Source organism: Buteo buteo, chromosome 16 (genome assembly GCF_964188355.1).
Source record: "Buteo buteo chromosome 16, bButBut1.hap1.1, whole genome shotgun sequence".
NCBI classification, from domain to species: domain Eukaryota; kingdom Metazoa; phylum Chordata; class Aves; order Accipitriformes; family Accipitridae; genus Buteo; species Buteo buteo.
Window position 1 is genome coordinate 19790722 of NC_134186.1, and position 26743 is coordinate 19817464.

Genomic DNA, 26743 nt, shown 5'->3' on the forward strand with positions numbered 1-26743 from the left:
CAAAAATAACATATGCTTCCATCATTGTGATACAATAAATAGCAATTCACATTTCATTCTGTAAAGTATCAATTGCAAAACTGTACCAATAGGTCTCAGGCTTTGCCTTAAAACAAAGACCTTAGAAGGTTTTCAAGTGCGAGGGACTGCTTATCTTTGGGAATATTTAGCATGACTGCTGGATCCCCAGCAATGCAGAAAGTTTGCTTTTCTTTGGAGGAATTTCTTGAGGTTCTGGTCCTGTTCATTCACTTTGCAAAAACAGTCTTTTAAAAAAAGAACACACCAACTGGAGTTTCCCTTCCAAAGAGCTCTCAGAATCTACTTCAGTGTGTTTTCAATGCTCCCTTCCAAGAGGACCTTAGAAAGGCTCTTTATTCTTGAATTTCCTGAGGAGGTTCATACATTTGCTATAGTCCCAAGAAGGGCTTAGAGGGCTTCCTCTTCTTGAAAGAGTTCCTTCAACCCTAGCAAAAGGTAGTAAAATTCCATAAAAAAATTCAAGGTGTAAAGGGACAGTAGCAGTGCCAAGGCGACTTCTAACAAAGCTGAAAGACTACAATCAGCAAAGCCTGTGACCTAAACTAAGCAAAGCAAGTGGGAGATGATAGGAACACTAAATGAATATGGAGAATCTATTTGGGGGGGAAAAAAAGGGTGGGTGGGTGGATCTTCCTTTTGAATCTTCAGTTGTTGTGACTTATGTGGAGAATTTGTCCAAGCTCTAAGCACTTCTTACTGTTAATTTACTGAAGGTACATTTACACATAAGCTATAATTGTGGCCCTACATCTGTGTCAATTTATGTTCACTAACGTTAAAGTAGCCCCACAGAGCAAACAGAAAACATGTTCTTCACATTGGAAGAGCCAGGAGAGCAGTGGACACGTAAAACTGCAGAGAGAACAGAGGCACAACAGATCAGCTGCAACTTCCCCTCTGCTAAAGGAGTAAAGGACCAAAGTACTGGAGAGTCCAGCGGGATGGCACAAGTGAGGTGGCTACAGAGGCATTAACACACCAGATGGCTTCCTTAAGCATTTTGCAAAGGCATAAGCCCTATTACCGCTATGCTGTCATCACTCACTCGTTCCCACCAAAATGAAGGCAGTAGTGACAGCGTTTGCACAGCCTTCAGTGTGCGGCAGAGACGGGTGACGCACACATCCTTAGAAATGTCTATCAATGTGGTTATAATTTTTCTAGAGCAAATTCCATTCGCATCTGGAAAATCTGTTTCACTAGACAAAGGGGCTCTGTGTCTATTTAGTTTTATTTTTAAATCCACATCCTTTAGTAAATACTTTTCAATTGCATTTAAACATATTTGAATTTGCATATTTAATCAAAACAAATAAAACTCTGAAGCTGATGCCTCTCGAATATTTAATTTATACTTCATTATAAAATTATATAACATTAAAAGTGTTTCTTTTTATCTCTTTAATCACTGAGTGTTCTTTTCATGTCATGGAAGCTTAATCTAATAAAAAAATAAACTCTACAGGATGCTGAGCAGTTTATTAGCATGTACTGCATTCATTAAATTTACACAGATCATGCAGTTCCTCCAAGAACTGATGTGACCTTGTTTGAAACCATCATTTCATTTGGACTGCAAACAAAACTTTTTAATAATTAAGTGATTTCTCAAAAAGCTGAAGCAATTTCTAGCTTCTGTGAAGTCTGCAAATGACAAAATTAGAACTCATTAAAGATGCCCTGAAGATTAAAAAAATAGTCAGTGTGAATTAATTACTACTGTGGATACAAACAAATAGTCACCAGTATCTTTAAAAAATATTTTGGGGAACAATTTAATGGAAAAAATATTTGAGAATCTTGTTAACCTTTGCCATTACCATTAATTGTTTACTGATAACCAATAATGAGCTTGCTGCTTTACAGGCAAGTATGAAAAAACTATTTTTATTCAATACCATGAGCTAAGTCTGTGATCATTTTGGGTCTGCATTTTTATTGTGGTATCTTGACAGGTGACTGCAGAAAGGACAGAGACAATGGTCAGATACAGCGATCACTGACATCAATGTTCATGTTTTCAGTAGCAATCTGTGGCTTTTGGATTGCACCCTGTAAGTTTTTGGATTGTCATGTACATTTGGGTATCTGTCTCTGTAAACCTAGAAACTATACTGACTGGATGAAATACGTTAAACTTTATTTAGGTCATATCTCCACTGAAGTCAGATAATCTTCACTAAATAATTGCAGTAGTGAAATAAATACTGATGGATTTGGCTGACTTTCCCCAAATTCAGCAAGAAGCCATGCACAGCTTTGCTTATGCCACTGGTCTCAAATAGCTTCCTCTCACCAAAGAAGTCTGCCCAAACAGTAGAATTAAACACAGAATCCTGGCCTGAGTCACAAAAACTCAGGATTAGAAAAATGAGAATATAGGTGGACAGGAAGAGAAGGAAAATACACTGCTTACAGAAGCTATGATTCTGGTTTACTCCCTGCTTCTAGATGCTGAATGGGCTGGAAAAGAGAATGTCATTGGTGTGTACCCCTGCAGAGTGGGAAGTCAGGGTGTAACTTTGTTTCAAGAGGTGACTGCCTATAGTCACAGCTCAGAACAGTATGCATAGAGAAATCAGAGACTGGAGAGAGAGATTTTTACAATTACTTATCCATTTTACTGAAACCCTGTGAGGTTTTTGAAGACTATTCTACTTACCATCATCATACAAGTGTGTGAGAATAGCTTTTTTTCCATAACCAAGCTGATGATCTTAACATGAAACTGTAAGCAACCTACAAAAACACACAGGCATGACAGACTTCACATCTGCTTGCTTTGCAACAGAGGGACCCTATTGTATGGACAATCTAAAAGACTTTTTTAAAGGAAATAAAGGCTTTAACGTAACTACAGCTGTTCTCAATTTTTAACGTGTAAATTATCCCTTAAATCTTACTTTTGATGTCACCATTAATTGCCTCATAGGCCTCATTTTACATTAATTGTGCCTTTATAAAACACTCTCATTGAAAAAGTAATACATGTAAAGATTCTTCCCATATTGAACTGTCAGTAGTTTCCTTCCTCTTTTAGCTAATTGCTTCATTATGTACTTTTAAAATTGTTTTGTTCTGCAGGGATTAATTTTGCACATATCTTCATGAGCTGTGAAACTTTTACAATGTATTCTAAAACTAGGTATGTTGTGTTGCTGGTTTACCATTTCAAGAACTACTCTATGCCTTGCATTACTAGGAGATAACATGCTTCAAGGGTCACTGAAAGGATACGGCTTCATTCAGTTCTCTTTCAAATGTGTCTATCTCATTGCTAGGCACAGCAAATAACTGACACATAAATCACTACATTGCCAAGTTTAAGTCATGAATAGGAAGTAAAAGAAATCACTTTTCATCTTAAAAGGCAAAAAAGCAGCAAACTGAATAACCAGATCACTACTGGTTTAGTATTCATGGAGCAACTTACTGTACTGCCCATCTTTTACATTTTTACCTCTCTCCCTTACCACAGCTGTACTTAGCTTGATCAGTTTTGTTAATCTTACACTAATCCTAAAGACTTGATCAATACCAGAATACCAAGCTAAGAATAGAATAGAATAGTAGAATAGAATAGAATATTTTCAGTTGAAAGGGACCTACAATGACCATCTAGTCCAACTGCCTGACCAGTTCAGGACTGACCAAAAGTTAAAGCATGTTACTAAGGGTGTTGTCCAAATGCCCCTTAAACACTGACAGGCCTGTGGCATCGACCCCCTCTCTAGGAAGCCTGTCCCAGGGTCTGACCACCCTCTCGGTAAAGAAATGCTTCCTAATGCCCAGCGTAAACCTCCCCTGGTGCAGCTCTGAACAATTCCCATGCGTCCTGTCCCTGGATACCAGGGAGAAGAGCTCAGCACCTCCCTCTCCACCTCCTGAGGAAGCTGTAGAGAGCAACGAGGTCACCCCTCAGCCTTCTCTTCTTCAAACTAGACAACCCCAAAGTCCTCAGCTGCTCCTCACAGGACATGCCTTCCAGCCCTGTCACCACCTTTGTTGCCCTCCTCTGGATGCATTCAAGGACCTTCACGCCCTGCTGAAATTGTGGGGCCCAGAACTGCACGCGGTGCTCAAGCGGAGGCTGCACCAGCACTAAATACGGGGGGATGGTCCCCTCTTTTGACCAGCTGTGCTTGATGCCCCCAGGGTGCGGGTTGCCCTCTCGGCTGCCGGGGCACGCGCTGCTGACTCCTGTTGAGCCTCCGTCAACCAGCACACCCAGACCTCTTTCTGCAGGGCTGCTCTCCAGCCACTCCTCTCCCAATTTACACTTGTGCCCAGCATTACTCCATCCTAGGTGCAGGATCTGGCATTTCGACTTGTTAAATTTCATCCCCTTAATCACTGCCCAATGCTCCAGTCTATCTAGATGCCTCTGCAAGGCATCTTGTCCCTCAAGAGAGTCAACAGCACCTCCCAGTATGGTATTATCAGCAAAATAGAGTTAACTGTCTTCCCAGTAGCTGGTACAGTGCTATGTTTTGAGTTCAGTGAGTGAAGAATGTTGATAACACTGATGTTTTCAGTTGTTGCTAAGTAGTGTTTAGTCTAAAGTCAAGGATTTTTCAGCTTCTCATGCCCAGCCAGCGAGAAAGCTGGAGGGGCACAAGAAGTTGGCACAGAACACAGCCAGGACAGCTGACCCAAACTGGCCAACGGTGTATTCCATACCACGGGACGTCACATCTAGTATAGGAACTGGGAAGTGAGGGTGGGGAATCACTGCTCGCGGACTAGCTGGGTGTTGGTCGGCAGGTGGTGAGCAATTACACTGCGCATCATTTGTACATTCTAATCCTTTCATTACTGCTGTTGTCATTTTATTAGTGTTATCATTATAATTATTAGTTTCTTCTTTTCTGTTCTATTAAACCGTCCTTTTCTCAACCCACGGTTTTTGCTTCTTTTCCCAATTTTCTCACCCATCCCACTGGGTCGGGGGGAGTGAGTGAGCGGCTGTGTGGTGCTTAGTTGCTGGCTGGGGTTAAACCACAACACTTCCTAATGGTGCTTTCAACTCCTGCATCCAGATCATTCATACTGGCCCCAGAATTGAACCCTGAGGAACACCGCTGGTGACTGGTCGCCAGCCATATGTGTAGCCCCATTCACTACAACCCTTTGAGCTCTGCCCTTCAGCCAGTTCCTCACCCAGTGCACCATGAACCTGCTCATCCCACAGCTGGACAACTTGTCCGGAAGGATGTGGTGAGGGACAGTATCAAAAGCCTTATTAAAATCCAGAAGAACTACATCCACCACCTTCCTTTCATCCTTTCCCTTTGCGAACCCATGTTGACTGTGCCTTATGATTCCATTATTCTTTAAATGCCTTTCAATAGCATGCAGTATAATCTTCTCCACAATTATCCAAGAACTGAGGTTAGACTAAGAGGTCTGTAGTTCCTGGGTCTTCCCTCACACCTTTCTTCTAAATTGGAATAACATTGGCTAGCTTCCAGTCAGCAGGGACCTCCCAAGACCTTTGGTAGATGATCAAGTGGGGTCCTGCCATAACATCAGCTAGATCCTTCAGTACTCTTGGATGAATCCCATCAGGCCCCATGGATTTGTGAACATTCAGCTGATACAGCTGGTCCCTTACAATGTCAGTGTCCACAAATGGAAAGTCACTGTTTGCACACTCAGGGGACCGGGCAGCCCAAGGTCTACCAATATTATTAAAGAATGAGGCAAAAAAAACATTGAATGCCTCTGCTTCTTCATCCCTATTAGTCTGATGACCATCTTCAACAAGTTCGGTCCAATGTTTTCTTTAGAACTCCTCTTGCTATTAATGTACTTTAAAAAGCCCTTCTTGTTATCTGACACAGCACTGGCCAGTTTCAACTCTAACTGACCTTTGGCCTTTCATGTCTTCTCCCTGCATATGCGAACCACAGCTCTGTAATCTTCCTGTGAAGCCTGACCTTGCTTCCAGAGATCATACAATTTCTTTTTCCTCTTGAGCTCCATGAGGAGTTCCCTGAGCCAAGGTTAGGCCAAGCTGGTCTTCTGCCCTGCTTGCTTGACTTAGGACACAAGGTGCTGTGACACATGTAAAGGTGTCTGGCCTTTGCAGCTTTGACCCAAATATGCTGGATCCATCCTGGTGAATCCAACCCAGTCATCTACTCAGTTCTGTTACACCACAACAATCCCTTGGTCTCCCACATTAGTCTTCCTCTAATCTTTGTTAGATTACTAAATCAGTCTTGCAGTACTAAAAAGTCTGCATGAAATTAAATTCTAGAGAGATCTCATGTCAGTATCACGTTAAATATGGAATCTTCACAGACTAGGCCATGAAGAATTGTAATACCAGAAGCTGCAATGGCATTGCCACCATGCTGTGGCTTAAAATGCAGAAAGATATTAAACATGAGGCTATCTTATAATAATGCACTAATTAGTTTGCATCTTACCTGAGTCCACCAATTTGTAAGGGCATATTGACTTAAACTGTTTTACTTCTTTCCATACCACTATAAACAACAGTTTCCTCTCATAAACCATCAAGATGTCTATATTACTGCCCAGCTGGTAATGTGCAATCTCACAGGCACAACTGGTGAAAAAACATCTGTGAGAAATCTCCAAGTGCCTCGTCCTCCTTCCTTGTAGGTATAGTGATGCCACGCGTTAGCTGGTGCTGTATCAATCATTTGCTTTCCTGTGGGAGCAGCTAATAAAATGTTCTCTCCCCAGAAAGAGCAAAAACACAAAAATGATTCACTGGTAATGTTGTCTGTATGTATAATTACACATGCTGTAGCTGCAGGTTACCTGCTGAGGCATTCATGGGCAAAACGGGGCGGGGGGGGGGGGGGGGGGGGGAACGACACCAATTATTCCACTGTAGATTTGACACAAACTAGAACAAGCCACAGAAAGCTAGTTTCTGTTGATGTCATGACTGACACCCGTTTGGAGGCATGACAATTCCTTATTTTATTCTCAATAGAGGCTGCAATTTTTTCCTGTTGGAATTACGACCCTGTAAATAGAGAATTTTAGTCTGTGTCATCTTGGGATTCAGGTTGTTAAAACAGTGAGGTACCTTCCAAAACAAAATTGACCTTAGCAACGATTCTGGCCACACTGAGAAGCCACTACTGGTTAAACAGGGTGCTAGGCAAGTACTTACACCATACTTGCACTGCCAAGGAATTATTTTTATCTTGATGAAAGTGTGGGCTATGAAAAGCATTATCCACATCTTGTAAGAAGTAACATTTGGTCAATCTTTACAAATTTTTCTTGCAGGGTTCAGTCTAGAAATGATCTCCTCTTAATTCACAAAATGGATAAAAATAGAATAGACATATCTCTATTTAAAGCTTTAATGTAAAGTTAAAGAGAAATCACTATCTTAAAAATCAGTATTTAAATGTTATTTAAAAGTAGCAAAAAAGAATATTCTTATTTTTGTACTTCTCAGCCCTTCCCCTTCGCGCATCATCAACCTAATACTGTTCAACAGCACCTGTGATCATACACTAAGGATTTTTTCTTTATAGCAAATCATTCCCTAGTGGCAAGGGCTATGGCCTACTGTATTAAAATCAAGTTAAGAACATGGCTTTAAGACCACAGCAAGTGACGGAAGCTGTAAGTGCAAGAATGGGGGATGTCTGGATTCATTTTCCTGAAGGGAATTTAGGGAAGATCTACATTGCTTAGTGGAGTGCCATGAAAGGGGACCCAGCAGCAAGGACAAAAAGGGACACTATGCACAGACGACACATCCCACTGCTCAGTCTCTGTGCAAACAGTTCCACAACATAGCAGCTCAGTGAAAAATCCCCTCACTTTCTTTGTTCCCTTCCAGTCATTTCTACCTCTTGGCACACCAGCCTGTCAATTTTCCTAACACAAAATTAACCCCACAGTTTGAAAAAAATTACAACGTAAAGGTTTACTTCTAAACTGGAGGTGTTCAGAGACAGTGGGTACAGGGCAGCCATTCAGACAACTGTGCTGGCAGAGCCAAAGCACTCGTGTGCTGCAAGAGCGAGAACAAGAGGATGGCGAGGAGGAGGAGGAGAAAATGTAAACCAACGTAGCTGTTTAAGCCTATGTGTTGTGAAACTACACCCTAGCTTGTACACTGTGCAAAGACTTTCCTTAATAAAACCAGACATCTATTTACATGTAATATATTCACGATTTCATATAATTGATGGCCTGTATTAGAAACAGGTAAAATTGCTGGAAACTTCTAGGGAAAGATGAAAAAGTCCAAAATGTTTCCAGATAAATATGGAGATTTGGGGGCAAATGTAAATATCTGCACTTGCTCATAATTATCAAAAAGAACACTCTTGCAAGGGCTTATTATAAGAAAGACATCTCAGGTAAGAAACAGTTGGGATACACAAACACTTTGGATTGGGAGTCACTGGACTTGTAAGCCAGCAGTAGGCTTCTATGCACCACATGGGAGAGACTGGGTCAACTAGTCAGCAATGAAGAATCATGTTCCCAGAAGTTGGGGTGGGGGGAGGTTAAAAAAAAAAAAAATAGAGCCAGAAGCACCTTCAAAAAAAACCCCAAAACACCATCCCAAAACAAACACACAAACATAGGAAGTCACCTCTGGAATTTAAGAAAAAATAGATCAGGGAGAGGCATGACAGACTTCACATCTGCCTGCTTTGCAACAGAGAGACCCTATTGTATGGACAATCTTCTGATCAAATAACTAATTTCTGCATCTCTTTTCATAAACTGCATTCCTTTAGTTCTCCACCAACATAAAAAGCATCAGCATCAGCTTCATGCAAGTTCTATAGACAAACCACCAGACTAACAAGAAATGAAGCAGATATATTTATTATAATGTTATTTTATTGCAAATACAACTAATTTTACTACTATAAAAGTAGTGTGCCATACTCAGTCTGAACTATAAATGCAATTTTCCTCCTGGGTCAGCTGATGTCAAGTCTTGATATATTGTTTAGTGGGAGCAAGCTCTATTCCTTTCACGTTAAAGAGCTATTACCTTCTAACAAAATTTCCTCTTACCCATTTAACAGGGCCATTATATCCCTGTGAACACGAATTCATCTGCAAGCACAAAGTCTTTGTGACTTACATAATTACTCTAAGTCAAAGCCTGGGCTTACATTCCTTTGACTCTGATGATGACTTAGTCTGTGACCTGAAGCAAATCACTGAATATTTATTCAGGCATCCCTAAAAGTTGTACAAACAACTTGATTGTAACAGATATTTGGAAGCTTTATCAAACATGTAGGCTGCTTTAAAAAACAAAATGATTGCTACAGGCTTGCCCTTGATAGAAAATCTTCTGCTGACTTCAGTAGGAATTGGAATAGGCCTTTAAGGAGCCTACTGAAAACCAGACTTGAACCATCTAATGCAGGATCTAATTGATTGCAATAGATTGGTAGGGGCTTCCATAACTACAAGTACTGCTTGTGCAAGCACAACCCAGAAGCAGAGCCCAAATAATGGTGAGAAACACCAGCCTTACATTTTGTGTCTACTATAAGGCAGTTACCAACACAGTTCCTGTTTGGTTTCTTGGATAAGCAAGAAGATTCCAGTTTGCCCTCCAAATGCAATCTGGTCCCTTAAAAGCACACTTAAGTCCATTCAATTGGGAATGATTGAACATAAACCAAAAAGAAGCATTACTCATCCTAACGTGAATTTAAGAATATGATTCTGGGGAACAGTAAATGAATCTTTCAAAAATCCCATATAAAGTGATCACGCTGCTCAAAAAGGATGCTGTCCAATCTTGTATCAACCACCCTGCTTTTAGTTTCTTATGGGGCAACCAAGTAGCTTTGCAAGAAAATACTTGCTTGAGGAAGAAATACAGCATTGCTTCAAAGATTCAAAATGCATTCATATTTTGAACTCATCTGTCAGCTTCTAGCTCAAGGCAGCAGAACTCTATTAGTATTTACTTAATAATATATGTTTAATATTTTACAAATGTTATTAAAAAGCCACAGACAAGGGTAAAAATCTTAGAAGTTAAAATAATACATCAAATTAGAGATGAATAGAGCTGAGTAGAGATGCTAATTCATCAGAGTCAAGAGAATAATCTTCTAATCAAAGACCTGTTTTCTGTGGCTTTTATGGTTTACCAACAATGAATGCTTCAGATACAGTTTCCAATAATTTGGGATTTTCTTGTACTCACGTAACAGAAAGAACTAGATATCTGTGCAGATAATGAGGTGACAAAAATACCTCCTGGGCGAGGATACTGGGATAAGCCTCCATTTCATCAGGGTCTAATTCCCATCCCTGCACAGTGAAAACCCCATCAGTTCAGCTGAAAACAAACCATTTCAAGATTTTAGAAGACACAGTAATGGTTTCTCCTTTATAAGGAAAAGAAATCCTAAATAGGTAGACTTTGCTTCCCAGAAGCATCTCAGCTGGGAGATTAAATCTTATCTCACATCACTGAAGATGCAGCTGGTAACAAAGCAAATGGAGAACGAGGCTTTGACTCTGTGCACAGGCACAGAGATAGCGATTTACCCAGTCCTGTCATCAAATGATGCTGCAGTGGGTCTGCATATGAGTTTGGCTCACAGTAGTTTCACATCCTCTGGAACAAAATTAGTAATATAAGGACAGGGGACCATGCTCTACTTAGCATCTTGAACATAAACAGGTAACTCAAATGATCCTAACTCTTGGTGCTATTTCTATAGTTGAAAGTAACCTCTCCTGTTCCTGTAAATGTTTGCTCTTACGTGCTTATGAACAAAATTTCCCAATGAAAGAACTGACTTCCAGTGCCAAAAGCCATGAAAAAAATTAGGGAATTTTCAGTAGATATCAACTCCATCATATCAGAGACTGTGATACACAACATCCTACCTCCTGGCTAGCCTGAATACCAGGCCAGTTTGGGCAGACGGTGTCTGCTTCTCCACCCCTACATGATAATGCATATCACACAGCAGAATACTCGATGAAGCTAGATACTTCTTAAAAAAAGAAAATGGCAATGAAAGATGAAGCACAGTGAGCAATCTGTAGTCATGGATTGGAGAGCACCATTTTAAACTGGAAACGTTATTTATTGCACTAATACTGTAATTATAATGTAGTTTTTATAGAACAAATACTGTCTTTATTAAGTGATTCATCACAGGCCTTGCAGTTGAAAGCAACACAGGTAATCTAGAGATTACTTTGGTGCTGCAGAGATGAAAATATAGTTCAGCAGCAGAGACGGACCATCTAGCCTGAAATCACCTGGTGACCACAGTTTTCCATGTAGCCCTATCTAAAGGAAATGAGAGGCAGCCCCTGGGAGCTGCACCTCTACAGACAAGTGCTTAGGATGCACCTGAATAACATGGCTACCCAGCATAACATGAGAGCACGTTTGAAGCAGCCACCTGTATTTTGCCAAGACATGGTGTATGGTCCCAGGTGTGTGCCAGAAGCAGGTGGCTGAGGGAAGGAGCTTGCTTTTCAAGCTTAACATCTGTAGAAATAATAATGTGCTTCCCAGAAGCTCTAGTATTGCATTGTACATTTATATTCATCCTGGTATTTCTGGGATATGCTGAGAATTGTGAGAAGACTTGGTAATAAACTGCTGAAAAATCTGTTCATTACACCACAGTAATTTGTTTTGATATAGCCAGGAACACAGATCCAAGTCAGGATAAAGTTAGATGAGGCAGCATACATTATGCTACCTTGCACACCACAATCTGTTACAGATGAAAGTATTTTATGTAGGTCAGGCACTGCTTCCCTGGAGACAGACAAAAAGCCATAAGGAAATCGGAGCAGTGTTGGGCCTTATTCCAGTGATCCAGTCTACTCCAAAGTCTCAATTATGCAGAAGATTTGTGTCTCTGGTCTTGTCTATCAAAGTACTCTTCCCAATCAACTTCTGCAAGGCTAAGTATAGCAGACTGGACAGCATGCACCTCATGATGCAAAACTAGATAAAACTTCTCGCACTCACACGGAGACAATAGTTTTGTCAGTTGGAAAAAGAAAAGAAAAATCAAAGTGACACTAATTTTCAACTCATCGCAACACTGAGCTGCAAAATCAGGTTTCGGGAACAGAAGGCAGCTCTCTGGCCCTCACAGTGAGGAGAATGGTGTTATTAAAAGAAGCAGTCTTGCATTTCTCTCTCCCTTTCCTTAAAACTGTGCTCTAATGTAACTGAGGGGGGACCTGCGCTTCAGTCTTGCTGCAATAACACTTCATCTCTGACAGGTGGGAGAAAAAGAATTTCAGGAACCCAGAAGTAAAAATGAGTATTTTTTGTTATATCTCACAGCCTTAGCAGAGAATCCTATATTTTTAAAATAAATTCCCTTTTTTTGCTACTGTATAACAGTATGCTTTTATTATGGCAACTAAAAAGCACAAAATAAAAGCTCCCACTAACATTTCATAGCATAGTTCAGAATTTAATTTTATAACGCACATCATACCATTTTTCATTACCACCTATCTAAGAATTTCTCTTGTATCAAAAACCTGAAAGATTCTCAGAGAACAGCACTGTATTTTCAGAATGGTATTTAGCAGTGAAGAGATATAGAAGGAAGTACACGAATCACACACAACACTGCATATAGTAAACAGATGAAGAGTGTATGATGGAAGAAGAAAATATATGCACTTATGCACTTTATGAATATCTTAATTCCCCTCCAGAGGGAAGGCAGCATAAATGCCTATATATTCCAGTTTGCTCCATAGTGATTTTCCTAATTTAAATAAATTGAGAAATCTAGAAAGGCTTTTCCCATTATGCCTGTGAGAACCTATCCTCCTTACCGAGTCCAGGATCACAGGTAAACAGGGAGTTTTAGGTATCATCTCTGCCAAATTCTAGCATTGTTACTTTAACGAAAGAATAATACCAAATTCTGTATTTCTGTCCTTGTCCCAGATAAGTTCTTTAAAAAGATATAGGAGCTTTTGCTCTTTTTTTTTTCCCTCCCTCCTCAAATACAACAATGTATACTACTGCAGAGCTGTGGCTCTCCTTTGCATGCCATAATCCATACATTTTTGACTGGTTTTTTTCCCACATAATAAGAAGTAAGCTCTATTTTAAATATAAGCCACCAGTGTTGGTTGGTTATGTTCCTTACCCTGATTCCAAGCTCCACATTTTCTCCTCCGTATACTTCCATGCCTTCATCCAGTAAGCCAATCTCTTGGAAATATTCTCTATCTACTATGAAGCATCCAATCAATGCAGGACTTCTGGAAGAATAAACCAGCAGCAACCAAAATTAGCAGATATAATATGGACAATTTTATTACTCAGACATAGTTTATAATTGCTGGGTCAAATGGTGCATCAAGACAGATTCCTAGGGAGGTGTTTCTCAAACAGATTTGTTCAGCTTTGTCTTCTAATGTTCTTGATTCTATGGTAAAATAAGCACCATTGAAAGAAAACAGACTCAAAATTATTGGATGTACATATTCACCAGAACAGGTAGGATTTCAGTGCTAACAATACTAGATCCAGGAGCCCCAACTTTGTTTTTGAGGCACCAGCCATTCTAGCCTCTGTCCCTGCTAAGTCCTCAGGTTTCTTGTCTGTAATAATTAACAAGGATACACAATGATGCATAGTTTTGTGTGTTCAGCCAGAAGCTAGGTTCATCTACAGCTAAGAAAACTTGTGTCTGTAAGCTTAGGTAAAAGAAGAGATTATTTCTTGAATAGGAACACCCAGATAAGGTTTTGTAATACAGAATCAAGAAATGTCTGCGCTTACCAGCATATTGTAACATTAGTCCATTGTCCTGAGCCAAATTTAAACAAGTCACATATCTTTACCAAATCAGTAAGCTCTATTTATGTCATGATCTGAATTAACCAACTTTTACTATGCAGAGCCAATCTTAAGAAGGTAAGAGTTCATGCACAGAGAGTACAATTTTACCTTTATAAGATGCAGTGGAAGAAAATAGAGAGTAATTCAGCCTTTTCATTTTTCTCCTACCTTATAATCCACAATGGCAAGAAATAAAAATGTCTTTTCTGATCATTATGCTGGTATCGGGAACTCTGGTAACAGGATATTAATTAGCAGTACAGGGGAAATCATCCTGTATTTACTGGGAACATTCAAGTTGCAGTAAGTGTAGACATCTGCTTTCAAACAGATTATAGGATGTCTTAATCACAAACTGTACAATTCTACAGAAATCTATACATTTATACCTTTAACTTGAAGTGCTACAGTACCCACTTTATAATAATGAAAGGCTGTTTCTGATATATTTATTAATGAAGAAAATAGCAGTTAACTTCACTTCAAAAATTATGCTTCTTTTATGACAAAGTACCTTGCTGCTGGTGGTGTTTTTGAAGTATTTTTCAGAGTACCTGCTTCCCTTTGTTATAATTCTAGAAGCATATTGGAGGCATGATAGAAGCCATCAATCAATACATGTGGCTTTTTTTTTTCTTTTAATTATCCAGCACACACATGCAGTGTACTGCACTGAATAAAAGGCACCAGGGAAAGGGCTAGGGAACAAACCTAAACATCCAGTATTCATAAAGGACATTCACTCCACAATCCTCACATAGAACAGAGTTTTGGAGTAAAATGGAAAAGTATGTTTGCTCTTTATTCTGAGTTTAAATACTTTTAATTTAAAAAGTCACCACAATTAATATCGAAGGTTTGCCTCTCCTGGACTTAGTACGGTATTTCAAAGCATTTCCATAATGTTATCAGAGTTCATTAACACTGATAACCATTTCTAATGATGTGGAAATTACCACCCCTTTTTACATATGTCTGTGGCAAACCTGTGAATTTTTATTTCCTACTTTCCAGTTCTCGGTCCTGTTCAGGCAGTTCAGAGAGTTTAAGCTGATGACTCCCGAAAAAAAGCTGTCTGCCTGAAAAGACAGACCTACTGGATGAAAGATACCCCTTACACTGACTGCATGGGAACTGATTGGTAGTGATGACCCCCTCGCGCTGCCACTGCTATTTAAGGTTCTACTTTGCAGCTAGTGAAAACAGTCTTCACGCTTTCTTTCAGCAGAGAGCTAGAGTATAGGTACCAGTGACCTCCTTGGTATGAATGCATGGCTAGAAAAAAGGCCTGGAATCTCAGCAGAAGTGCTGAGGGGATTCAGAGGCACCTACTCCCCTCCCCAAGATAAGGGTATTGTTCTGTACCAACCTAACAATATTCTAGTCATGATATGAAAGTACAGTGCTAGATGGCACCAAAGCAAGGATCTAATACAATCTTTGCTCACACACGATCAATGGACCAGCATTAACTCCTAGGACATAACACAGCTGTAAAGCTATGTGACAGTATCATAAAGAATATAACTGTCAGATCAGTTCTGTTTATATAATGCATTTGTAAAGAAAATTCTGTTTCTGGCCCATTACCACTAAATTAGCAGAAAAGACATTTGGAGAAAGCAGTGCTGCTGAGCATTCAAGTCTAGCATTTCACTTCAACTGTGTGTTTTGCCCCATGCTAATAACAAGGAAACTTATTAAAAAGATCTACTGAAAACAACAGTTTTCTTGATGACACTGGGTCAAGGACAAAAGCTGAAGAGGACAGCTCAAGGACATTTAACTAATTTAACATTACAGTCAGTAAAACCTGTTACATAGCTGAGACCACTCACCATCTGTCATATCTAGATAAGCATTGCCAGTGACACACTAATCTAGGTCACAGTTGCATGTTACCTTATTGGAGCAGTTGTGTTCTCCAGCTTCCACCAAGATTTAGGAGGGTTCAGATATCGGCACCACAGCTCCCAGTCAAACCCCTGCGCTGAGAGGGGATACTCCTCGATTTCAAAATTATCATACTTAATGTTATCAAATGATGGAGAAATTACTCTTTTTCTGTCTTCTTTTATCCTAGTGAGCACTGGTTCAGCCCTAAAAAAAAGAAAAACAAAATGTTAAGATTATATCAGTGGAAGCTTAGCACTTATGGAAATCATAGAATCATAGAATAGTCTGGATTGGAAGGGGCCTTTAAAGGTCATCTAGTCCAACACATCAAATATATAGCAGGTTATGCTGTATATTTCAGAAGGGGCAAACTCTACAGCTGTTACCCATTTAGAGCTCCCTTGGCTTTGAGATGGAGTTTTGACAGAGCAGGATCTCCCCCAAAATAACATACTGCAATATTTTATCTAGGATGCCCTATTATTAACTTTCATGTTAGCTAGTAAATGGAAGAAATAAGTATCTGCATATCATAGAGCATTTACACCCTTGCTACCAAATAACAATAACTTCAGGCTGTCAACATTATCAATGACATCAACCTCAGAGTTAATAACAGATCTACCCTAGGGACAGAGGCTCCTGCCTTTTTACCACCTTTTTACTCAAGAAGCAACAGAGATATTAAATCCAAACTGAACAAGTTAAAATATATAGTTTTAGTTATGCGCTACTTTTGCACAGAGCGGCAACCTCAGTGCTAAAATGACACTGCTTTGTTTACACTGTAGAACATAAAAGAAACATAATATTTTTAATTAAAAGAAGGTAAATTTGCCCCTATGGGCAAAGGACTACATTATCAGAGGAGGTTTTTAACATGCAGTTTTCCAATACAGTTTAAATACATTGTAATTAGACCAGCTGATAACTCACCTATAAAAATGGATCTAGATTATGTTACACAGCACAAGTATATTTTTCATGCTGGTGTCCATGATTGTGTCTGAATCCTCATGAAAAAGATCAGAACGCTAACTCACCCTCTATATGCAAGAGAAATGCCATTCAGTAATTTATAAACAGTGCTTGAAAAAGGTCCCTTGGTCAGAGAAATTCAAGGAGACACATACCATCCCACATTGAATTCCACATGAGCATCAAAGAGAGCGACTACTGGTGCTGTGGCTACTCTCCATCCACTAACTCGAGATCGAATCAGCCCCTCTTGTTTGCTGTGTCGAACAACCTTGATGAAACCAGGCTTACGGGCGTTCACTTCATCAACATACTTCTTCAGTTTCTCCTTGAGTTCTTCTGTGGAAAGGAAAGAACTGGATGTTAACAAGAAGTATCAGCTTGACAAGATGTAAAAACCTGTTCTTTCAGCAGAACAGGAGTCTTCACACATGGAAATACTCCCTTTTGATGCAACTACTAAGAATTCTCAAACAGTCAAGTCTAAATGGAGGCAACCAAAAAGTAGGAGGACCATAAATTATATAGTAATAAAGAATTCCAGGTGTAACTATTTAGTCTACATGGCTGACATCAGAATCCTGCCACTGTTTAATGTGCCACAAAGTAAAGCACTCCATCATCAAGTACCACAGCTACATAAGTGCATATTATGTTACTGTAGCAACAAAAAAGATAACTATTTTATATTTCCAGAAAAATATGCCCAAGTATTGTCCATGAACTTTCTTTACCAATATTTCAAGAAAAAAAAAGTAAGAATAAAATGAATTATTTATCCTTTTTCCATTTTTCTTTGTAAACTTCAACAACTCTTTCTATCTATAGAAACTTCTGCCCTTTTCTCAGCAGAACAAAGACCAGTAGAAGTACTGGAGGAGAACCATTCCTAATTAAAATATGGTAACTTTTAAATAAACAGCTATCATCTCTCTGGTTTAAAGACCACTGCATGAGAAATTCCAACAGGTAGAGCTGAGGTATACTGTTCACTATTACTATTAACTGAAAATACTGTTCACTACTATTCCTTATTAGCATTGCTATGTTCTATTTACGTTAAGGTACCACTCAGAATTCCCTTGGTGTTATTAAGTTCCCTTTCTTCCAAATCTCTCCACAAATCCAGAAAAGTCTTTGCTGTGATGTAGAATAACGCTCCTGTGGTTACGATGCTAAACTGGCTATCATCAAATCTGCATTAAAAGCTCAATGCTGCCTACCCCTTTCTGTGAAATCTTGAGCAAGCTACTTAACTCCTCCATAATCAGTTCCTCATCTGTGACATGGGATCACCACACTTATTTCTCTTTTCAGTCTATTTAGACTTCAAACGCTAGAGAACACCAGTTTTCTTTTTCTCTGCATTTGGCCAGTACCTAGTGCCCTGGGGCACTGAGCTGAGGGGAGGCTGCATCAGACAGGGGATGGCACCAGAGCCCAGCAGAGGAAGGAGCAGCACCCAGTCACCAAGCGGTGTGGGAGGGAGTACAACTTCTGTCGTGTTCGCTGGCCCAAATTGCTTCACAATAAAATACAACAGGGTTTTTCTTTTAAACCTAACCAATGAGACTTCCTCTTCTATTGTTTTGCTGACATTAGAGGTACAATCTGCTCCTAACTAGGTGCCGGGGGACATTTCTGCACTGAGCCCAGGCAGCTTCTCCACATGATAAGCCAACCACTCTGCGAAATGGTCACCTCAAACAGATCTGGGCAACATGCACACTAGAATGGTTAATGCAACAGAAAATTAAAAGCAAGCGCACTTTGTTAGCCACATTAAGTGTTCATTGTTGGAAAGGAGATGGATGTGTTCTCTCTTAGACTAACAAAAAAGAATAGAGCTGTTTCACAAGGGGTCCTCTAACCTAAAGGCTGTTACAACCCGTATGACCTCAGTCGACCTGCTTCTCTGAGGATACGGAGGAAAGGACAAGATGGTCAAGTACAAAGGCTCCTTAAATACACCCCTCATTGTAAAGACTCTCAGATAGCCACCAGGTGTAGATGCTTTTGCAGCTGGTTCCATGGCATTGCAGGACTGTGCATGCCACATACATTCGTGTAAATGAACTCTGCATGGAAGTGAGAGGACACCTAAGAAAAGTGCTGATACTTACAGTTTTTCATAAAGAACAAGAATTAAAAAGAATTAATCTGATGGCCATGTCCATCATAGTACTTAAACTGCAGCTATATTTTAGGAATGGACTCAATATATTCCTAGAATTTTCCACATTATATTGCCAATATCTATTCAGATTGTTTATCTATGGCTGCATTGCCTTGAATAAACAATATGATGCACCTACACACATAGCATAGAGCACTATTCTGCTTTGTATTAGATTGGCTGTGTATTGTTCAATACAGTTTTTCCCCTTTATAAAGTCAAAAAATCATATTCAGGTTTTTCTACCACGTTTGTGCAAAGCCACACGTTCTTATTGTTCATCCCCTAACACAGAGAGATTTGTAGCAAGCACAAAACTATCAAACCAACCACTAGCTAAGAGCACTTTAAATTCAAAAGAAGACATTTACGTTACTGAAATTGTGCCCACCTAAAAATAGTGCAAAAGAGTTCTCTATTCCCAAAATGTAACGTTGTTGAGGGTGAATATCAAAACATGAAGATCAAAGCTTTGTTCTCAGTGTAAGTGGCTGTTCATAGCTTTGCAAGACCAGGAAGCTTTCTTTGCCACAACAATGCAGCATCACCACTGAGTATAAAATATATAAAGGAAAGCAGGCTCTAATCAAGGACTTGAAAATCAGTACCCTTGATAGAGTCATTGTTCTCTCAACCACCTTCGTTTTTAGCTAGCGGGCTATTCTTACTCCTGTCATATACTTTTCCTAATGTGGACTGACTTTATAAGCTTCAGTAAATACAAAATCTTTTTTCATAGCTAGGTGTAGTACAGAAATAGGTGGAAATGGAATAGAACCCAAATCTTGGCTTGCCACCAGCACGACTTCAGCTGCACATTATAGCTGTGACATTTACTAGGCAGTACACACTTCTAGTTTTCTGGTTACACTGCAGCTTTTTGCAAATTAAGTGAATGAGGAACCTTGAAGGCTTTCCCATAGTCAGTCAGTATGGAGGAATCCTTCCCTGGACTTCAGTATCAGCCTCAGGAGGCGAAGTGCTGCATTTTACCGAATCTTCAATACTGGCCCACAAGCAGTGACTTACTCTGTAGCATGCCCACAGGAGACAAAGCAATAATTTTGCAGTCAGGCGTTTTCTGGCCTTTGTTATTTAAAACAGATTAGCCTTGCTTTGCAAAGGCAGAGTGCTGAGCAGAGCATTATGTGCACCCTTCGTCTTACAAAACCTATTGGGCAGACTCTCCCAGAAGGAAAGATAAGTCTACAAAAAAAAGTATCATTTTCACTCAGCCACAGGACACAGCACACATGTAAATGAAGCTAAAAAACTCATGCCCTAGCAGGATACTTAAGTCCATTTTTTTCATGCATTCCACATTTTCCTGAGTTTTACATGAGAAATCCGAGTTCAGTTGTCTTTGACAATTTTAGAGCACCCTGCCCAACTGGACTGAATGACAGGACTCTCCCCTTAGAACTGATCACACACTTTGCGATGGCGCTGATGGTCTTCAGCAATATATTTTTAACCCATGCTTTGGGTTTTTTTCCATTTCAGATACATTGCCTGAATAATAAACAGTCTTTTTCATTAATTATTGTGCTTCACTGCTTTATGCCACCATAGGGAGAAGAAAGGGAATGAGCAAATGTGTCATCTTCAATACACTGTTGATTCGGTTTCTAATTGTGGAAACAGGCTTATAAAGATAGATGCATATGCCTTTCGGCGCAGAATCTCTCAAATAAGGATTCAAATTTGACTAAGCTGAATGAGTATCTGGAATTGGAGAGAAAGAGCAGCCGTATATGGAATGAGAAAATGGTGCCGATGTGGCACTTGGAAACGTTACACTCTACCACCTGTCTATACAGTACAGATGTCTGGAGAGCACAGCACAACTCTCCTCATAAATGTAGAAAACATAATTAATGTGCCATAATTATGTTTAATATTAACATAATTAAGTTCTAATACTTCTAAGAGGTTGTTTGTTTGTTTTTAACAAACCCACCAAGATTTTGTTTGTCAAGTTTCCCTATTCAGCATGACAAAGCAGTGCTGAAGAATTCATGTAATTTTGCCTTCTTAGGAAGGGGCAGAAGCAGGGCAGGATGGAGGCAGGGAGCATAAGGAGTTAGAAGACATCAGCCATCCCACAGCTACAGAGATTTTATGTGAAGGGATCACTCAGTTCATGAAAATCCCTTCACAAGCCATCTTCCTTTCAGGATATGGTCTGAGAGAATGGTGGCTTGAGAGAGGTGCTGGCAATGCAACTGCTCTCCTTGCAATACTGCAGCTTGCTTGGGTTGTGCGAGTGGCCGGTCCTAGCTCAGAGGGTGATCTGGACCGCAGTCCTGCCTCCTCTTTGAACGCTGGGAGGGTTGCGGCAGGCCATACGATATGGAAAAGATTTCTCAAATATGCCCCAGGGAGTTTCTCAGAAGGAAAACCATCTACAGATAATGCCCTTCATTCAGTTGGGTGCAAGTGGCCTACATTTTGTATGCCTCTACCCTCCCGAAACTGGGAAGTTATCAGGCTAGATGCTCAATGATGTAAGGTGCCTTACCCCTTACTCCAGTGTCCTACAGCAGCTGTGATCTGTCCCCAGACTTCACATTTTAAAGTTATTGATACAAACAGTATTGTCATAAATAATGAATTACTGCCTCACATTCATAGAGAAGTAGCTCAGAGAACAGTCAATTAAGCCTCACTTTCAATAACTTTCATGCTTTAAGGTACTCCCATTCTGAGTGCTTAAATGAGTCCTCACATCTCTCTGAACTATTACATTTGTAAAGTCTAGCACTCATGCTTTGCTGAGACAGATGCATTTTACTGACTTATTAAAACTCTTCTTCTAGCTGTAAGTTTGCCAACAGAGCTAAAATAATAAATAAATAAATAAAAGCTCTCTCATAACTTTATGCATTTTCTAAAGCCTACAAGTCCCTGCTGACTTCGGTGCAGCAGAATGCACGCTAGATGTTATTGCCATCTCTGCAAGCCTTGTTCTTTTACCTTAAGGAAAAAAATTATTTCCATGTCAAAGGCCCAGGAATTAGCATGTCCCTCTTTAACCTTAGCACAAACATGGCTTCTTTTACTGTGAAGGGAAAGAAATTACTCTTCAATACAGAATGGGGTTTAACGTAACAATTATCCTCCCTGCGCTAGAAATTGTGGATTGACACATTATATGAAAGGAGCAAAATCCTGCCAATCATTATTTTTATGCTTTAGCTTTTTGTGTTCATTGAACCATCCAGAAGGCACACTCTGGTTCCCAGGTAAAGAACCATGCTGGATATTTTCTTGGATCATAAAGGACACTTTTAAAGGCAAATCATTACAGCAGCTGCAGGAATACGCTGGACCTACTGCCTGTCTCGCAGCCAAGAGACCACTGTTCAGTTTGCTCCTGGCAAGGATCCCAGGGCCTTCCTGAACACCCTGTGCAGTAGGTCAGAATGGGATCCGCTGCCTTGCACCACGGTAAAAGAGCCAACTGGCAGAGCACAAGAAAACAGTATGCCACGAGAGCTGCTGCCATGAAAGGTAAGTAAATTGGTGAAAAAGACAGAATTCGCACAAACCAATTAATTTTAAACCAAGATTTTTCCATCTTCTTTATCTGATCATTTGTGGCCCAAAATCCTAGGAACAGGAAGAGCTGCTTTTCCACTGTTCCAATAACAGTTTTATAGGCTTCAGAAAACAGAATGTATTAATATAGCTAACTTTTTCTGGCAAATAAAGAAAGCCTGTTACACCAGATTTGCTGCAAAAAAAACCCCTCTCAGTCACTTTGTAGGCATACAACCTGAATTCATGTAATAAGTTGAATTTATGGCAGCAGCTAGGCATGTGAGAAAAACTGTTTGCTGCACTTTATCTAATAGGCTTGTACATTGGATTATGTCACTTATTTCGTATGCAGCTCAGTGCTTCGTAATTTTTATTTTCGTTTCCTCTGGCCCCTTATCTTTCATGCCCAAGTGATCACCTCTCATCTCTGTAGCAGAAGCTGATAATTCCAAATGGAAAATATTTATAACCAGATAGAGGCATCATCTTTAGTAATGCACATGTGTATATAGAATGCTTGCAACAGAGGGCAACAATGCACAAACAGATAAGGAGGGCCTGCTGTGCACACGTATTTAATAACCTCATGTTATCTGGTAATAGATAAACCACCCAAGGGAAATTACTAACGTGATGCAAGGAATTGATTTGGACAGACCTCAAAAACAAAAAAGCACTACAGTCCTTTTCCTCCATTACTATACCTAACTTGTATTGCTGACAGAGATGCATAATCTAATCTCAGAAATTCAGACTATCCACATGTTAAGCCAGATAGTGTAATGAACTTTCACAGTCACAACCCTTACATGCAGCAATCCAAAGTCTCAGCTGCTGTCAAACCTCCCCAGGTCTATTAAGATAAATGACGCTTACAACAATTCACTCCAGATCACATCTTGGACTACAAGCCAAGGATTTCTTTAGTCTAGCACATGAACAGCACCCTTCTCCCACAATAAAGGTAGGAAAAATAGACACTTCCCCTCTCAGCCCCTACACACAAATACACACTCTTTCAATTGCCCACGAGAATCTAGTACAGAGGAATGGGAAGCACACTGCTTTCAAAGGGTTTGGTGGGGGCTGCTTTGATCTGTTCTCAGGTCCTCCCACAAACATCACGTCTATGCATGGAAAGAGCTTAGGTGGACACTTTACTGAATCCTATTGCTGGTTGTAAGGTCCTGGGAATCTGACAGCACGAGAACCACATACCAGCAAAAAATTCCACTTCAAAACAGTAATCAGTAAACTAGCACACCTCCCAACACAACACAGGCCTTGTCTTCTACACCTGTGCCAGCGACTATTCCTTGAGCGATCTAACAGACACGTACGCTACTTGGGTTCATTTTGTTTTTTCCTAAATGATGCATAGTTCCAATCCCAGCCATGAAAGTGGGATACCATGCTCCAGATCATTAAGTCCTACCTAGAAATATTGCTGCATCTTAATAAATCCCAATAGTATGGGAAGAACAATGAAAATCATCTTTTGGAAACTGTGACAGCTGAACACCATGTTATGGAGGAGAGGGATACTGGAGAAAGAAATATTAAGCCTGTTATTTTTTGTCAGCACTATTCTCTTGTAGTAATGTCTTTATAATAAGGGCTGTAAATCCCTTTTATTTCCCTTTTATTATTTATTGAGTAGTGTTCAAAGACAGTACTCCATTTCTGTCTAAAGGTGCATCCTATCATAAGTATCACCGAGCCCACATTCTAGCAGCAGAGTGGCTCGCAACACTTTGCAAGACAGAGAGATAAATTGAGATGCCAGATGAATCTGCAAGGTCACACCAGAAGTTGCAGACAGCGAGGAAGAGAACCTGGGTCTCCCAAATCCCAGGGCAGCATATTAACACTGCATGACTTCCCTGAGGCTGTGATTCTGCAGTTTGAGCCATGGCCCATATGGAGACCAGAGAACTCTGTGCAGATGCAAGAGCTCATCCACATCACTTGGTCAGGATTAAGAGGCAGTTGATATCTGGAGCTCTTGTTAATGTCAACAGAAATGTATTGCAACAAAGGAATTAAACATGGCCCTTCGATTCCCCTAACAACGGGAGAGATTCATGTGCTTACCTCCGAGTACAGAGCAGAGCTTACTAAAGTGTTAACATCAAGAGAGGAAAAGAAAACAAATCTGCTCCCAGGTGAACATTTCTTCCAGCTCTTTAATGAACTTAAGTGTATGCAGCAAGGCAGGACTAAGAAAAAAAGCACAAAGTATCTTTTCTTAGATTACAAAATTCCCAAATTAGAAAGTTGACAACTGTCAATAAAAGCCAGTTGGGCGTATACGTGCTCACACCAGTGAACATGCAAACACAAGCTAACAGTAGAACAGGGACTTTCCAAGCACTGCCAATAGTTACCAATGCCATACAAACAACAAAGCAAGGGTACGGAGGCTGCTACGTATCTCTTCATGGTGATACCTAGAACCCTTTGATCGCAAAGGTGTTTCGATCTTCAAAGTATCTTTAAACACAGAGCTGTAATTATATAATCTTAATTGTTCCACTCAACTTTCTGATTGCTGGATGCTTGAATTAAACTCAGCAGGAACACCGTTCCACTCTGGTTTACTGTGTATGACTCCCTCCTGTTTAGGGACTGTTACTGGATATATTCTGGTTACAATAATGTGATCACAGCAATGGTTAAACCTGGTCAGGAACAAGCGCTATCACTGAAATTAGATATTCATATCACATCTGATCCAAGAACTACTTCTGATGCTTATTTGGATACAATAGTTTTAGAAAGGGGCCATAAAGTAAGAAGTCCCAAGCACCAAGACCATGCATTAGAGCTGACACAGTGAATATAATACACTGCTGGAAGAACCAATGCCAAAATTCTGAGTTCATAATTTCATTTCTTGGTGTTCCTGGATTCATTTGTAAAATGACCTTTAAATGTTAAAGAGAAGTGCCTGAGAAATACATTCTAGTCCCAGCTGGATAGCAGCTGTTTCCAGTAATCCACGTGGCTTTTTTTCTTCTTTTTTTTCAATATACAGTATTTAATTCTAATCTATTTCTTGGACATGTATGGAACAGAAAAATCACTATTCAGAAAAAGAAACTAAATGCCTGAACAGAGCCAGAGCAGACTGTATAAATCTAGAAAAATACAATCTGAAGAGCACATTAGAAATACTCTGTATTTCTATAACCATAAGGCGCAGCAAGCCGCCTGCTGTACTGTAAACTTGATAAACAATCATGACTCTAAGAAACAGCGTGGCAGTTCACATTATGATAACAGATTCATAAGGAAAAGGAAACTGCCAATTAAAACACAATAGTTCAAGTGTAACTCCTTTATTTCTGGAGTGGATTCAGAGGAAATCAGTCACATAAATTGCATTAAAAATGGAATACGCAAATATGCAGTTAGAAATGTATGGAACAGAGCTGCTTACATTCCTCTGTGGATCAAATCTCCCTCTAACAGCAAGGAAGTTGGGAACAGGACTACAAAAGGAAGAGGAAACAGGAAGTAATCACAGAATACTTCTGGTTGGAAGGGACCTCTGCAATCCAAGCCTTGACTCAAAGCAGGTCCAACTAAACAATACTAAGTAACATTCACTATTAAAGAGTTATTTAAAAGAATGCCAGAGAGATTAAAAGATAGGGTTTGGTTTTAATAAATAGGACTTAGCCTTGCATGCCACATTGTTTTTTATGAAAAACTTACTTTGTATCAGAAATTATAATCCAACTTTATACTCAATGCAGAGAATTACTTCCTTGGGAGCAAAACAGTAGGCAGCATGCACCAAACCTGATAATACTGTGACAACATCCTTGAGGATCAGGACAGCAATAACACTATTTCTACAAATCAAAGTGCAGTTAAGGAAAAAAAAAACCAACAAAAAAAAACCCCAAACAAACCACCTTCTGTGGTGCATTTTTTTAACCACATCCAAATGTAGAGTTACCAGCTCTTTTTTTGAATGAATGACTCTTATTCCACCAGACAACTCTTACACATCAGATGCAGAATGTTCCATCCATACTCCAGGTCAGAAAGACTGATTTCTTGACTACCTGTGATCATGTTGTGTGTGACCTGCTATTATCTTCTCCTTTCAAAGGTGGACTGCTGCTTGCAGAAGAATGCAATTCACCACAGCAATAGCAATATAGCACCAAGTACACCAAGGAAAAAGACAGCCTGCCTGGGCAGGAGGGCTCTTTTCAACAGATGGGATTAGTTCACAAAAAGGACTTGTTTTT

General features: G+C 39.8%; 1 protein-coding gene across 6 annotated transcripts in view; it reads right to left on the reverse strand.

Annotated features, from left to right (window-relative positions):
* GALNT18 (polypeptide N-acetylgalactosaminyltransferase 18) overlaps positions 1–26743 on the reverse strand; it is a 252867-nt gene that overhangs the window by 65795 nt on the left and 160329 nt on the right. For all 6 annotated transcript variants that reach the window (XM_075048094.1, XM_075048089.1, XM_075048093.1 and 3 more), the window contains exons 5-7: positions 16915–17098; positions 15788–15985; positions 13188–13302 (exon numbers count right to left, since the gene is read on the reverse strand). In XM_075048094.1, coding sequence (XP_074904195.1) covers positions 13188–13302; positions 15788–15985; positions 16915–17098 — 497 coding nt within the window. The remainder of the gene's footprint in view (positions 1–13187; positions 13303–15787; positions 15986–16914; positions 17099–26743) is intronic.